We start from the raw sequence: 14,080 nt of genomic DNA, 5'->3' as shown, positions 1-14,080 counted from the left end.
TATCCCCCCACTCGCTCCCTGGAGCCATTCCCTCACACCCCATCGCCACTCCCACCCCCAGCGTCGCACTCACACCCAAGTGGTCCCCCCTCCCCCTTGGAGAGCCATTCCCTCACACCCTCACATCAGCCCCCCTGAGGAGCAGTTCCCTCACACCCTCACATGACCGACCGACCCCCCCCCCCTATGGAGCGGCGGCGCCGGGGTTCGGGAAAACAGTTCTAGGGAAAAGGAACTAAATCTTTTTCACCACTAAATGAGAAGGAAATTGCTATTTTTGAGATGGTATTTTCTATGTGAACTTAGAAAATATAACTAAAACTTGTAAAATTTGAAAGGGTTTTATCTCCTTCTCATAAGAATTTGAGAAGGATTTTCCCGAAGCTGAACAAGTTCTAGGCTAAAGCAAACCCGTCTTTTCCCGAACCCTGGACCTCACCACCAACACAGACCTATCAAATATAAGTATGGAGTAATCTCAAGGAGCACACCCGTCCATTTTAACCAACTGACCTATCAGGCCGCGGACGTTTGAACTTGAACTGGCCAGCTAAGCCTTCAGAGACGGGACAAATAGTCGCTGACAGGGACTAAATGCTCCAGTCGGCGAAATAGCAAAAATTGCCCGCGATACGCCTCTCATGGTTGTTGATGAGAGGCAAGATGCGGCACACACGGATCTGTGTTCCTATGAGCTTGAGGATCGAGCTCCCTTCGCCCCTGTGTGTATAGGTAGGTTTCGCCCTCTGCCCTGGGGTTAGAAGAGGGAAAGGTAGAGCTCGCCGCCTGTGTTTGTTCTAGGGTTTGTGGCCTGTGTCTGTCGTAGGTCTTCCCATGGGTCAAGGCGCGTCCAGCGTTGCCTGCGCGTCCGCCCGTGACTACGATGAGGATGAGGAGGAAGGGGTTGAGCAAGATGGAGTACTTGTGCAGGTGGTGCAGCAGCAGCAGCAGCAGCAGCGGCAACTGGCAGTTGCGGACTACACTACCTGGCTTCCAGATGAGTGCCTCGCCTTTGTTTTTCAGAAGATGGGGGCCACTGACCGCAACCAGTGCTCGCTGGTTTGCCAGCGTTGGCACTCGGTGGAGGCCCAGGGGCGCCAACGCCTCTCCCTTCTCGCTCACGCCGAGATCATCTCCTATCTGCCCTCAATCTTCACCCGCTTCGATCGCATCACCAAGCTTGCCCTCCGTGGGGACCGAAAGACCACCAGCATTAGCGACAAGGCTCTTTTCCTCGTTGGTCGCCACTGTGTCCACCTCTGCAAGCTGAAGATTAAGGGCTGCAAGCAAATCACTGACGAAGGTGTCGACCTCTTTGCGAGAGTCTGTGGCTCTACCCTTCGGAAGCTTTCATGCGGCTCCTGCAGCTTCGGAGCCCGTGGCATCAATGCTGTTGTGCGGCACTGCACCCTTCTGGAGGATCTCACTGTCAAGCGCCTCAGAGGGTTGGTTGAGGGGCCCGCTGAGCTCATCGGCCCTGGATGTGGCATGATCCGCCGTCTTTGTTTGAAGGATCTCTTGAATGCTCAGCTCTTTGGCCCTCTTATTGCGGGCTCCAAAAACCTTCACACCCTCATGATCTGCCGTAACTCAGGAAAGTGGGACAAGCTGCTCGACATTATCACGGAGCATGTCCCGAGTCTGGTGGAGCTTCACATGGAGAGGCTGCACTTAAGTGATAGAGGCTTGCAGGCCATCTCTCGCTGTACCCGACTGGAAGTTCTCTACGTGGTCAAGACACCTGAGTGCACCAATTATGGCCTCTTAGCCATTGCCGAAGGCTGCAAGCGGCTAAAGAAGCTTCACGTGGATGGCTGGAAGTCCAACCGCATTGGAGATGAGGGACTGATTGCTTTGGCCATGAAGTGCAGGGATTTACAGGAGGTTGTCTTGATTGGCATTAATGCTACAGCTGCTAGCTTGGGCCTAATGGCTTCCAACTGCGTGAGTTTGGAGAGGCTTGCCTTGTGCAACAGTGAGACTGTCGGGGATCTGGAGTTATCTTGCATTGCTGCTAAGTGCCACTCTCTCAAGAGGCTCTGCATTAAGGGCTGTGCCATTTCTGACCAGGGGATGCGAAGCCTTGCAACTGGCTGCCCTCGGCTAATCAAGGTGAAAGTAAAGAAATGCAGGGGGATCACGTGGCAGAGCACAGCGTGGCTTCATATGCATCGACCTCCTCTTGTATTGTCTCTAGATTGTGAAGCCCCTGGTATTGAAACTGCAGAGATTTCAAGTGTGGCAGAACAGGTCAGTGAAACTATGCCTGTAGCTGTGCCTCCATCACCACGAGCGAGATCTCCCTTTGCCAAAGTTAAGCTTGCCTTGGTTGCAAGTGGCAGTTTTGTGGCCTGCAGTCTCTTGCGATGGTCATCTTCAAGAGGCTCGTGACACTCTCCAAGCAAGTCATTTTCCAGGTGGGCCTTAGAGTGGTAGACAATGTTGTACAAAAAGATTGACATTTGAGTTCATTTGATCTTGTCACTCTTGCATTGGTGAAGGTTCCTGTATCAACTGGAACCAGCAATGCTTATTTTTTCGGATTTCATGACATACATGCGTTGTCAAGCCATTTGAGCATTGGTTCCCAGGTTCCCTTGATTTGAGAACTTTTTTGTTTGGTATAATGATTGCGGTATATGCTCAATTTCTAATTGTGGAGCTGTGGTTTGAGAATGCCTTCATATTTGAGTTGGTTGCAAGGCTTGTTATGTTCGCTTCAGATTTGCGTCAGCTTCATCTGAGCTGGTTGCAAGGCCAATAATATTACTCCCTTATCTCATTTGAATCAAATGCAGCGTCTCTCTCTCTTTTTGCTGGCAACTATTGTGGGAGCATTATCCAGCAAAAAGAAGTACCACAGATTAGTGGTTCCATGGTCTCTAAAGACGTTGCTGTTGGCATGCTACGGATCATATTGCATTGAGGCTGACCTGATTAAACAGTTTATGCACAGGATATGCCGTTCATAAGAGGTCTCTGAAGCTTCCATTTTTTTTAAAACAAGAGGCTAGTCCTGCATTGGGGAGTTTTGAATGGGTCTAATCTCTGCGTCATCTGCAAGGATGCCCTTTAATGTTACAGCTTGCTTTCATTTAAAGAAGTCAGTTGCACTGGTTAGGTTTCTGTGCTTCTTTAGTGTACATGCTGGAGGCAATGACTGTCTCACATTACATCTCAGAAGACTAGAGAAATTATTGCAAGGTGTTATTCTGCAGGCTGCACATCAGTTCAAATGGTGAGATTTTGTTGTAGCTGTTCTTGAGATGTGACCATGTACTCTTTAGCTTGCTTGTAATGAGAAGTCATCTCCATCCTTTGCTTGCTCAAACGGTGTTCATTGTTGTTCTTAGAGCCCTTAGGATGTAAATGGTTAACCTCACCATCTTTTAGGTGTCTAAAGTGCTGCTGCAGGTGAGGTCTGGGTGATTTTCCTGCTTTCCTGCTCCGTATTTTGCAAGGGTTTAAAGGAACCTCACAGTGGGGCTTAGGTGAATTTTCTGCTTTCCTGCACACATATTTGGAAAGCAGTCATAGCAATATCATACTGTGTGTTCTTGGGCTCTACCTATGAGAGTGTCCTATTACATGCCTGGTACTCTACTCTTGTCCTGGGGCTTACCTATGAGAGAGTGTCCTGCTACTTACTGGTGAATGGGAGAGATGAATTAGGGTTAGAGTTCATGTGGGAGACATACACAGAGAAGCAAGCGAGAGAGAGAGAGAGTTCATGTGGGAGACATACACAGAGAAGCAAGGGGGAGAGAGAGAGAGAGAGAGTTGTGGGGATAAGTCAACTCACCAAGATGAGTGTGTGACTCCCCTATCACACATGTATATTGCACTAGTACACATAGTGCACTTAGTACATTAAAAGTACTAAGTGTACTATGTACTATAACTTATGGGCTTGTACACACTATAAGAGTGGGCATTATGCCTTTACCCCAACAACCTCCCACTTAAAGGCAAAGTGCCCTTAAATAAAGGAAAAGAAAAATCAGCATGTACATGATAATATACAAGGCCATATCAAGGCTGAAACTGGCCTCATCCAATGCCCATCAAGTGTCTGCAATGAGCAAACCGCTCCGGAGGCAAACTCTTTGTCAACAGATCACCCGTCCGTATGAATCTTAACAAGCTGAATTTGCTTGTTCTCTATCACCTCTCTGATGAAGTGATACTTCACATCCACATGCTTCGTCTTTGCATGAAAGACAGGGTTCTTTGCTAACTAGATGGCACTCTGACTATCACAATGCAACAATGGAATATCCCCTGTATAACCCAAATCAACCACTAACCGAGATAGCCATAATGCCTCCTTGCAAGCCTCTGTGGCTGCAATATACTCGGCCTCTGAAGTAGATAAGGCAGTGCACTTCTGCATCCTGGATATCCATGACACAGCACCTCCTGTGAATGTAAACACATAACCGGTAGTAGACTTCCGGTTATCTGGATGACCGGCATAATCCGAATCCGTGTAACCATGCACTAATGCATCCTGTTTGCCAAAACAAATGCACATATCCTGTGTGCCTTTCAGGTATCTCATGACACCTTTCACTGCTTCCCAATGCTTCTTGCCAGGGTTGGCCATGTATCTAGAAACCACTCCCACTGCAAATGCAATGTCCGGCCTAGTAGCAACCATGGCATACATGAGACTGCCACAAGCTGAAGCATACGGAATCTTGGCCATATCAGCCCTGCCACTATCTGACTGTGGGCTGTCCATAGCACTGAGTTTCACATATGGAGGCAAAGGAGTACTAGTCTTCTTTCCCTCGTCCATATTGAACCTCTGCAAAACTTTGCCAATGTATTCCTTCTGAGACAAATACAACACATGCTGATTTCTGTCCCAAAGTATCCGCATACCCAAAATGTGATTTGCATCACCCAAATCCTTCATATCAAAGGTTTGATGCAGCCTCTTTTTCAAGGCATCCATCTCTTTAGGAGATTTTCCAGCAATCAACATATCATCAACATACAAGATGAGGATCAATAGACTGCCATCCAAAGCTTTCTTGGTGTATAAGCAGTGATCTATGTCACTTCTCCTGAATTTATGATACCATTCCCTTGGTGCCTGTTTGAGCCCATAAAGACTCTTTTTCAGCTTGCATACAAGCTTCTTCTTTCCACTTACTGCATAACCCTCTGGCTGTTGCATATATCTCCTCATGGAGATCACCGTGAAGAAAAGCAGTCTTCACATCCATCTGAATCAAGTCCAGATCATCATGAGCAACCAAAGCTAATACAGCTCTAAGTGTGGTCATTTTGACCACTGGAGAGAAGATATCACCTATTGGTGGCTCCTGTTCCATGCCATAAGGCTGAAAAATCATGCCCGGTGTCTCCTCTAAATGTGGTATATCCATAGGGATATCTTCTGCCATCTCTGGCTGTCCATTTGGACCATTTAAGGGCTGGTTTTCCTGCTGTAATGGTTGATTTACAGCCCTTGGTTGTTGTCCATGATGTCCATCATCATCAAAGATGACTATGCTAGGCTCCTGTTGCCTTGCAGGCTCCTTATACATGCATGTTTCATCAAAAATGACATCATTGCTGGAGACAGGTTAGATGGCACAGCCGTATGCTTCGATATCTGGCTCATGTAGCCGTTCCTTTGAACCAACAAATGACGTAAATCAAAGTGCTATCGGTAGACAGATTTCCAATGGACCAGCGAATGCGACATCACATTCCGGCATCTCAAACTCATGTTGTCCAAAGCACCTATTTGTGCAAGCATTGAACTGGGAATTTCCCTTTCACATCTTCGTGGATGCCTCTAATGTGGCCATTGGCAATGTTCTAATATAGGAGGCCGAGAAGAAATGGTTCCAACTAGTCTAATATGCCAATCGAAGACTTTTTGATGCTGAGAGAAACTACTACACCACACACAGGGAAGCCCTTGGAATGATCTACTCTGTCACCAAGTTTTGGGACTACTTACTGGGTAATAAGTTCACCTTTCATGTGGATCACTCCACCTTACTATATCTAGTGGATCACTCCACCTTACTATATCTAGTGGATAAGCAAAGTTTAATAGGTAAACTAGCACGGTGGATGCTAATACTCCAAGAGTTCGAGTTCACAATAGTGGGACACACCGGGGGGCACAAATCATATAATAGCAGATTATTTATCCCGACTAGAGTTCGGAGAAGCCTCGAGTGGACTAGCAGATGACCTACCCGATGTCGAACTGTTCACAACTACAGCAGTTATCCCAACTCCCAAATCCTTGGTATGATCAGATGCTACCATTTGTTGCCACAGGTTTGCTACAGGAGAATCTTCCCAGAGACTAGTGAAAGCGGATTGCGGTCCACGGATCCCAAAGTCTATACCCCATTTCACCTCTGTCACCATATCCTAGGAATATGCATTTGTGAGACTTAGGATCAAGTTTGGTGCGCATTTCCCTGCGTATGTGCACGTACGCAACGCAACCAAACACTCTCAAGTGCTTGTATGACGGAGGCTTCCTTGTCCATACTTCCTTTGGCACTTTCCCACCAAGCCTTGTGTTAGGTGACCTGTTTATTAGATGAATGGCTGTCATAACAGCTTCAGCCCAAAAACCATGAGGTAATGCAGCATGTGACAACATAGAACGGACCTTCTCCTGAATGGTCCTGTTCATCCTCTCTGCTGTCCCGTTTTGTGGAGGATCATAAGGAGTAGAGAGCTCCCTCTTGATGCCTTTAGCATCACAAAAGTCCTGAAACTGTTTGGACATATACTCTCCCCCATTGTCGGAACGCAAAGCCTTCAGTGTTTTGCCAGTTTGATTCTCAACATGAGCAACAAACTTCTGAAACATTGAGAATGTATCACTCTTCAAACGAAGAGGATAAACCCACACCTTGCGTGTGGCATCATCAATAAATGACACAAAATATTTTGCCCCTCCCAAAGAAAGCTGAGACATTTCACATACATCTGTATGCACAAGCTCTAACTGAGCATCTTTCTGTCCAAGAGCTTTCTTGTGGGGGCACTGTAGTTGCCTGCCATATATACAATGCTCACAAAACTGAAAACTTGAAAACTTTAGAGAAGGCAAGTAACCCTAACGAGACAATTGCTCCATTCCTTTGACACTCATGTGTCCCAACCGGCTATGCCACATAGAGATTTCCGGCAGCTCGGTTGCATTTACATTAGCATGGTGACAAACACCTGCATGCATAAAGTAAAGAGTGTCCACCTTAGAGCCTCTGGCAACAACCAGTGAGCCCTTACTAATTTTCCACTTTCCACGACCAAATGTGGTAACATAATCAGCATCATCAAGCTGTCCAGTAGAAAGCAAGTTCTTCTTGATCTCAGGCACATGCCTGACATCATGGAGCATAAGCTATGAGCCATCTGAAAACACAAGCCTCACATCACCTCTGCCAAGAATCTTGCATGCATGGTTATCACCCAAATAAACCACTCCTTCATTGCCAGCAGAATACTTGACAAACAAGTCTCTGCAACATGTGACATGAAAGGAGGCACCTGAATCAGTGATCCATGAGTGCATACCATGACCACCTGGAAGCAGTGAATGGGCATCAAGTGAAGACGTAAATAGGACCTCATCCTCACTGTCACCTGCATGTGACACATTGATTTCTTCAATCTTGACTCCACTTTTGCCCTTTGGCTTTACATCTTTGGCTTCATCTTTGTCTTTGTCTTTGCCCTTTCCCTTTTCCTTTTGATCATTTTTCCATTTGTAGCATTGCTTTTTAATGTGTCCCTTCTTGCCACAATAATGGCATTCCAAGTCCTTTTTGGAGCGGGACTTGCTCCTTCCCCGTTCTTGGCTTTTACCCCTTTGCTGGGATCTCCCACGTGCATTCATTGCATTGGACTTTCCAACAGAGTTGTTTTTCCTGTTCATCTCTTCTTGTAGAAGAGCACTCTCAACATCTGCATATGACAGCATAGCATTCGAATTGCTAGTGGCTACCCTGAATGTGTCCCAACTCTCTGGCAAAGTGCATAAGAGAAAAGTGGCTTTGAACTCATCGTCCATTGCCAACTTTTGATTTATAACTTGGCTGACAATACCATTAAACTCATTTAGATGGGCTGTCATAGACGCCCCTTCCTTCATCTGAAGACCTATGAGTTTCTTCAACCAATACACTTTGCTTGAGGCACTTTGCTGGGCATACAAGTCCTGCAATCTCTGCCGCATTCCCCAAGCTGTCTTCTCTTCACGAATGCTGAAAAGTAAAGAGTCTGACACAGACAACATGATAGTAGATCTTGCCAGCTCATCCATATCTTCCCACTCTTCAGCAGTAAGAGAAGCGGGCATTACATCCCTTTCTTTGATAGGCTTGTGCTGCTTTTTCTGGAGCAACACATTATAGCACTGGGTTTGCCAAATATCATAGTTATGTGAGCCTTCAAGCTTCTTGATGTGAAGCAATGAAGAGCTCTCACCTGTGGTTGCCATAGCAATATGCAACCTGTCAATGCCTGACTCCCTGCAAAATGTGCAAACACTGCACCAAAAGCACACAAAGTGCTCACAGTTGTTCTCCCAAGCTTTATCTCCCACTGCGGAAGCATGAATGCAACTTTTCTCCCACTGTATGTGATGAAATCAGCAAAATCTGGTTGCTGCAGTTTTAGGACAGCACCTTAAATGTGCTCTTTTCCCCTTCCAAAGTACTGTACAGCAATACTAAGTGCTCACCTGTGATGTACCAAACCTGTACCGGCAAGTACAGCAGCATAAATTGAACCTTTTCCTCACTCAAATCAGTGTACAGCCATGCCAAAACTTGCACAAAGCTGTGCCAAATCTGTACCAGCAGGTACAATAGCAATAAATGCACTCCTGGCTGTCCAAATGAGTGAAAATCAGACTTTTACAGTCCCGAACACTGCATACAACAGTTCCGAACAGAAATTGGGCAAAAGCCCCTTGACTGCAAGCTGATTTCTGAGGATTCAAGGCATAAATGTCTTGCCTGCTGCTTTGCCAAGCTTAACAAGCATAAAATCTTGAAAAGCCCCTTGATTTGAGATCAATTTCTGATCATACATTCTGATCATACACTGATCATACATGGTACATTGACGCACATGAAGGCATCCAGAGTGTTCACGATGCTTCCCCCTGGCCACATATACATCCAATACATGAAACCCCCTTGATTTACAGGCACATTGAGTGCTTGTCAGGCATCAACACATTGCCCAAAGCATCAACTGCGAGTGCCTGCATGCAAATCAACCAAATCGGCACAAAAGCCCCTTGATTTGCACTGCAATTTGCTGCAATTTTTGCAAATCAATACAATCGGCACAAAAGCCCCTTGATTTGCACTGCAAGTTGCTGTAATTTTGCCCAAATGTGCGATTTCTCACATCATACAGCATGTATGAGTGCTTAATTGCACAATTACATCAAAAGCCCCAAATTTCGACATCCAATTTCCTGCAAATTGATCTTGATTGTGACCAATGTCACCCAATTTTGCCAATTTTGCTCAGAAATTGAGCAATTCGGCACCTGTATCTGCTCAATTGATGACTGTACTTGCTCAATTACAAGTCCTAAAAAAAAAATTGAAGCAAGATACCTTGTAATTTTTTGATTTTTTTTTGAGACTTGCAGGTTGAATGATGATTGCAGATGCTGTTGCAGGAGAGGGGGGCAATTCTAATGCTGGTGCTGCGTCGGATGCTGCTGCTGACTGTACGGAGCTTCTGGGAGCTGCTGCCGGGTGCTGTGCTGGAGCTGATGTTGCTGAATGGCTGCGTGCTGGTTCGTGTGCTGCTGTGAAGTGCGCCTGGCTGCTACGAGTTGCATCACCTGGCTGTTATGACTGCACTGCTCTAATTAGCTGGGCAGCGTGACTGTAAGCTGACTGGGCAGCAGCTCTGTTGGCTGCCTACGCTGGGCAGCCAGGGTCTGCTTGGCAGAGCAGGACGACCAGCAATAGGAGGTGCTGGACAGTGCTGCAGACTGTGCAGCGACCAGCACCAAGTCCAGCACCAATTACTCAATTCAGAGAAGCAGAAGCTCCCGCCAGTTGGCTGGACAAAGCAAGGCGACCACAGCTGTAGTATGACAGCAGCAAAACAAGGGCTGAGTGCATGGAACAGTACGACTCACCTAATGAGGGTGACAGCCAGCTACAGTACAGCTCGTTCAGCTATCAAGGAGAAGAGGGAAGAGGGAGGGATCACTAAGCTCTGATACCAGTTGAATGGGAGAGATGAATTAGGGTTAGAGTTCATGTGGGAGACATACACAGAGAAGCAAGGGAGAGAGAGAGAGAGAGAGAGAGAGAGAGAGAGAGAGAGAGAGAGAGAGAGAGAGAGAGAGAGAGTTGTGGGGATAAGTCAACTCACCAAGATGAGTGTGTGACTCCCCTATCACACATGTATATTGCACTAGTACACATAGTGCACTTAGTACATTAAAAGTACTAAGTGTACTATATGTGTATGTACTATAACTTATGGGCTTGTACACACTATAAGGGTGGGCATTATGCCTTTACCCCAACAACTGGTACTTTACTTGCATCTGTGCCCTTTTTTGGCAAAGGTTGGAAAGCAGTCGTAGCAATCTGGTATGCGTGTTGTTAGGCTACCATGCCTGATAGTTGACTTGTGTTCGGTCCTTTGCTTGTGCCTTGCGCACATGTTTGGCAAGGTTTGGAAAGCAGTCATCACAGCAATACCATACTTCGCGTTCTTGGGCTACCTATGAGAGTGTCCTGCTACATGCCTGGTACTTTTGTCTTGGGGCTACCTATGAGAGAGCGTCCTGTTATTTACTGGTACTTTACTTACGTCTATGCCCTTTTTTGGCAAGGGTTGGAAAGCAGTTGTAGCAATCTGGCATGTGTATTCAACCACTGCTTGTTGGCATGACCAAGGGTTCTTCCGCCTACTTCAATGGTGGGTCTAGCATGCGTGTTGGGGATGCTGCCCCACTGCTCTCCCTTCTTGCTTCGACTTGGAGATGGCGTCAGAGGCAGACCTTGCGCCCCTACCTCCATTTGTATCTCACATTAAGGGTGCGAGTTCTGTGCATGGGTTTGTTGTATCCTGGCATCGAAATGTGTGAGGGTTCCTTTGTAGAATCCTTGTGCTTCTAGCAATTTTGTCGGGATCCAAAGAAACACATCAGCTTCTAAGGTGGTACTAGGTATTTAGGTTGTCACCTGGATCGTTTTGGCTTCCAAGGTTATGTGGATGGCAAGGTTCTTGGGACCCAAACGGATGGGTTTCCTTTGTAGAAGCCTTGGGCTTCTAGCAACTTGATGGGGATCCAATGGGCTCAATGTTTGGGTAAGGGGCTCTAGCTTGTCAGATCTTAGCTGTTGTTTGGGCCTTGGGCCAAATGGTGGCTCTGCAATGTCTTCGCACGGGTGTCGGTACTTTCCCTTGACTAGCTAGGGTACTCTTGGTTACCCATTCCTTCTTGGTAACCCTCTTGAAGGGTTGGTGAGATTGAGGGTTTGGGGGGTGATCTTTATCTCTGTTGACGAGGTTTGGTTCTTCCATAGAGTTGGAGGGTGTGCCCGATGTGGCATGGCAAGGGTGTTGTATGTACTGTTACCTAAGTTGGTGGCATGTAAATGCAGAACGAGGCTTGGGATGTTGATAGGTTCGGGGTGACCTCGTTCATCGAAGGTACGGTAACCATTTCGAAGGGGAGCTCAAGCGTTGTGGTCCTCCTTTGCGAGATGACGATGTAGTCCGTGGTGGTTGCGATCCATCCCCTTCCGAGAATGACTCTCTCTCTCAGTGTACCGTTGTGTCAAATCCCCACGGATCCCCTCGTGATCGATCTTGGTTCGAAACTCGAATCCTGCAAACAAACGAACAACAACAAGCAAGGGGGTGCAGGCCTGACTCACCTCCCAACCATGACAGCTGTGGGCAAGCCCACAGTCTTGGCTGTCCCCACCGAGCCACGAGCTGAGCTAACTAGGTTGACGTACTGACCAATCTCCTCCTCGCGACGTCCCATACCGCCACGAAGCTACCCTCGCGGGCCTCGAGACAGCTGCCGGCCTCGGCTGCATAAAGCAGGTGCACGTCTGCACTAGATCCAAGCTCCAAGACCATAGAGCTCTCACAAACTCGCGAGACTCTCTATAATACAATAACTAACCTTGGCCACCCTTTTATAGGCTCTTGGCCGGTCATCGGGCGTCCACACTTGGCCGCCCGCCCGTCCATACTTGGGTGCCTGCCCGTTAGTATATCCCTAACTCAACTCGTCAATCAGCCTGCCTAGTTCCAAGCTTCCCCAAGCCTCGAAACTAGTCTTGCATGCGTATAGCACATGGTAGATACCCACTGTGCACATGACATACTCCCCTTCCTCTAAGAGCTCACTCCTAAGCTCACTAAAAAGCCAGGGTAATCTCTCTGTAGAGAAGTCAATGTCTCCCATGTAGCGTCCTCCTCAACACGATCCTTCCACTTGATCTTGTATTCCGTGATAAGCGTATGACGCAATCTTCGTTCACGAAATCCAAGAATCTTTTCAGGTTCGTGCGGAACAAATGTCATGTCCTGGACATCTATAATTTCTTGAGGAGTAACTAACTGATCTGCTCCACCCAGTACTTCCTTAAGTCTACTGACATGAAATACAGGATGAACTTTCACATGAGAAGGCAAATCCAATTCATATGGTAACACGAAATGGTCCACAGTATCTAGGGGATAATTTTGGAGATCTACCTGTCCGTAAAGTCTCGGAATCTTTCGGAACTCGCAAATACACCATCGTTCCTTCAGAGAACTCTCTAGGTGAACGATGTCTATTAGTGCTGCATATCTTGCAAAAATTACGTGCTGCATCATGCTGAAGTCCTGAGAATCCTACTGTAACAGGTGATCTTGGTTGAAAACCGTACATAAGCATGAAAGGACTAAACCCTGTACTTGTATGCTTAGTACTATTATATGCAAATTCTAACATAGGAAGATAATCCTTCCATGAACTTTGTCTTTTGGATACATATGCTCGAAGCATATCCTCCAAAATCTGATTCACTCTTTCATTCTGGCCATCAGATTGAGGATGATCTGAGGAACTCAAATTCAAAGTTGTTTCCAACTTCTCGAAAACAAGTTTCCAAAAATCACTCGTAAACTTAGAGTCCCTGTCAACACTGACTGTGTCTTGCGGTAACCCGTACAGTCTAAATAATTGCTCGATAAACTGCCGAGCTAATTGCGTAGCTGTAATAGTCTTCTGGGTCGATAAAAATCTAGCCATCTTTGTCAAGCGATCTACCACAACCCAAATAGAATCGTGGCCTTGATGTGTTCTTGGCAATCCGGTAATAAAATCCATGGAGATACTTTCCCACTTATTACCTGGGATTTGCAAAGGATGCAACAACCCAGCCTGTCTAAAGCGTTCAGCTTTATTTGCCTGACAAATCTGACACTTCAGAACATAATCTTCTACATAACCTTTCATCTTCGGCCAATAAAAAGTGTGTTTCACTAATGATAATGTCCTGTGTACCCCAAGGTGTCCAGCAGAAGGGGCGTCGTGACACTCCTTCAGAATCTTGGACCTAATGTTCGGGATCTGTGGTACACAAATTTTGTCATTACGGAATAGTAAACCATTCCAAATCATCCATTGACCTCCTACAGCCTGAATGGTAGACTGCTCAGTCATCGAGTCTTGGTCAATCAGCTCCCGTCCTGGATCTTTTGCCAAAATGGACCAAAATAACTATCAGTCCTGCAAAGCCCTCTCAATGACTGAAATAAGTCAGTAGAAATCTCGGTGAATGACAAAGAATTCACCTCTCTAATTCGACTAAGCGCATCTGCAATATTATTCATGGACCCTTTCCGATAACGGATCTCAAAATCAAAATCTTGCATTAACTCTGCCCACGGAGCTTTCTTGCCTCTCAAATCATCTGCATCACAGACATACTTGATTGACTGATGATCCAATACCACAAACTTGGAGCCATATAAATAATGTCTCCAAACCTTGAGAGCATGAATCACAGCATAAAGCTCCTTCTCAAGGGTT

General features: G+C 46.4%; 1 protein-coding gene across 1 annotated transcript; it reads left to right on the top strand.

The window, feature by feature from the left end:
* Positions 1-519: 519 nt before the first annotated feature.
* LOC147605935 (F-box protein SKIP2-like) lies at positions 520-3,203 on the top strand. The gene has a single exon (XM_086792711.1). It carries the CDS (start codon positions 835-837, stop codon positions 2,389-2,391), a length of 1,557 nt encoding a protein of 518 aa, XP_086648837.1. The 5' UTR covers positions 520-834; the 3' UTR covers positions 2,392-3,203.
* The last annotated feature ends 10,877 nt before the right edge of the window (positions 3,204-14,080 follow it).

Source organism: Cibotium barometz, chromosome 58 (assembly GCF_041138505.1).
Source record: "Cibotium barometz isolate CiBa-2024 chromosome 58, ASM4113850v1, whole genome shotgun sequence".
Taxonomy (NCBI): domain Eukaryota; kingdom Viridiplantae; phylum Streptophyta; class Polypodiopsida; order Cyatheales; family Cibotiaceae; genus Cibotium; species Cibotium barometz.
Note: the sequence above shows the minus strand (reverse complement) of the source record. Positions and strands in the feature narration are given on the sequence as shown.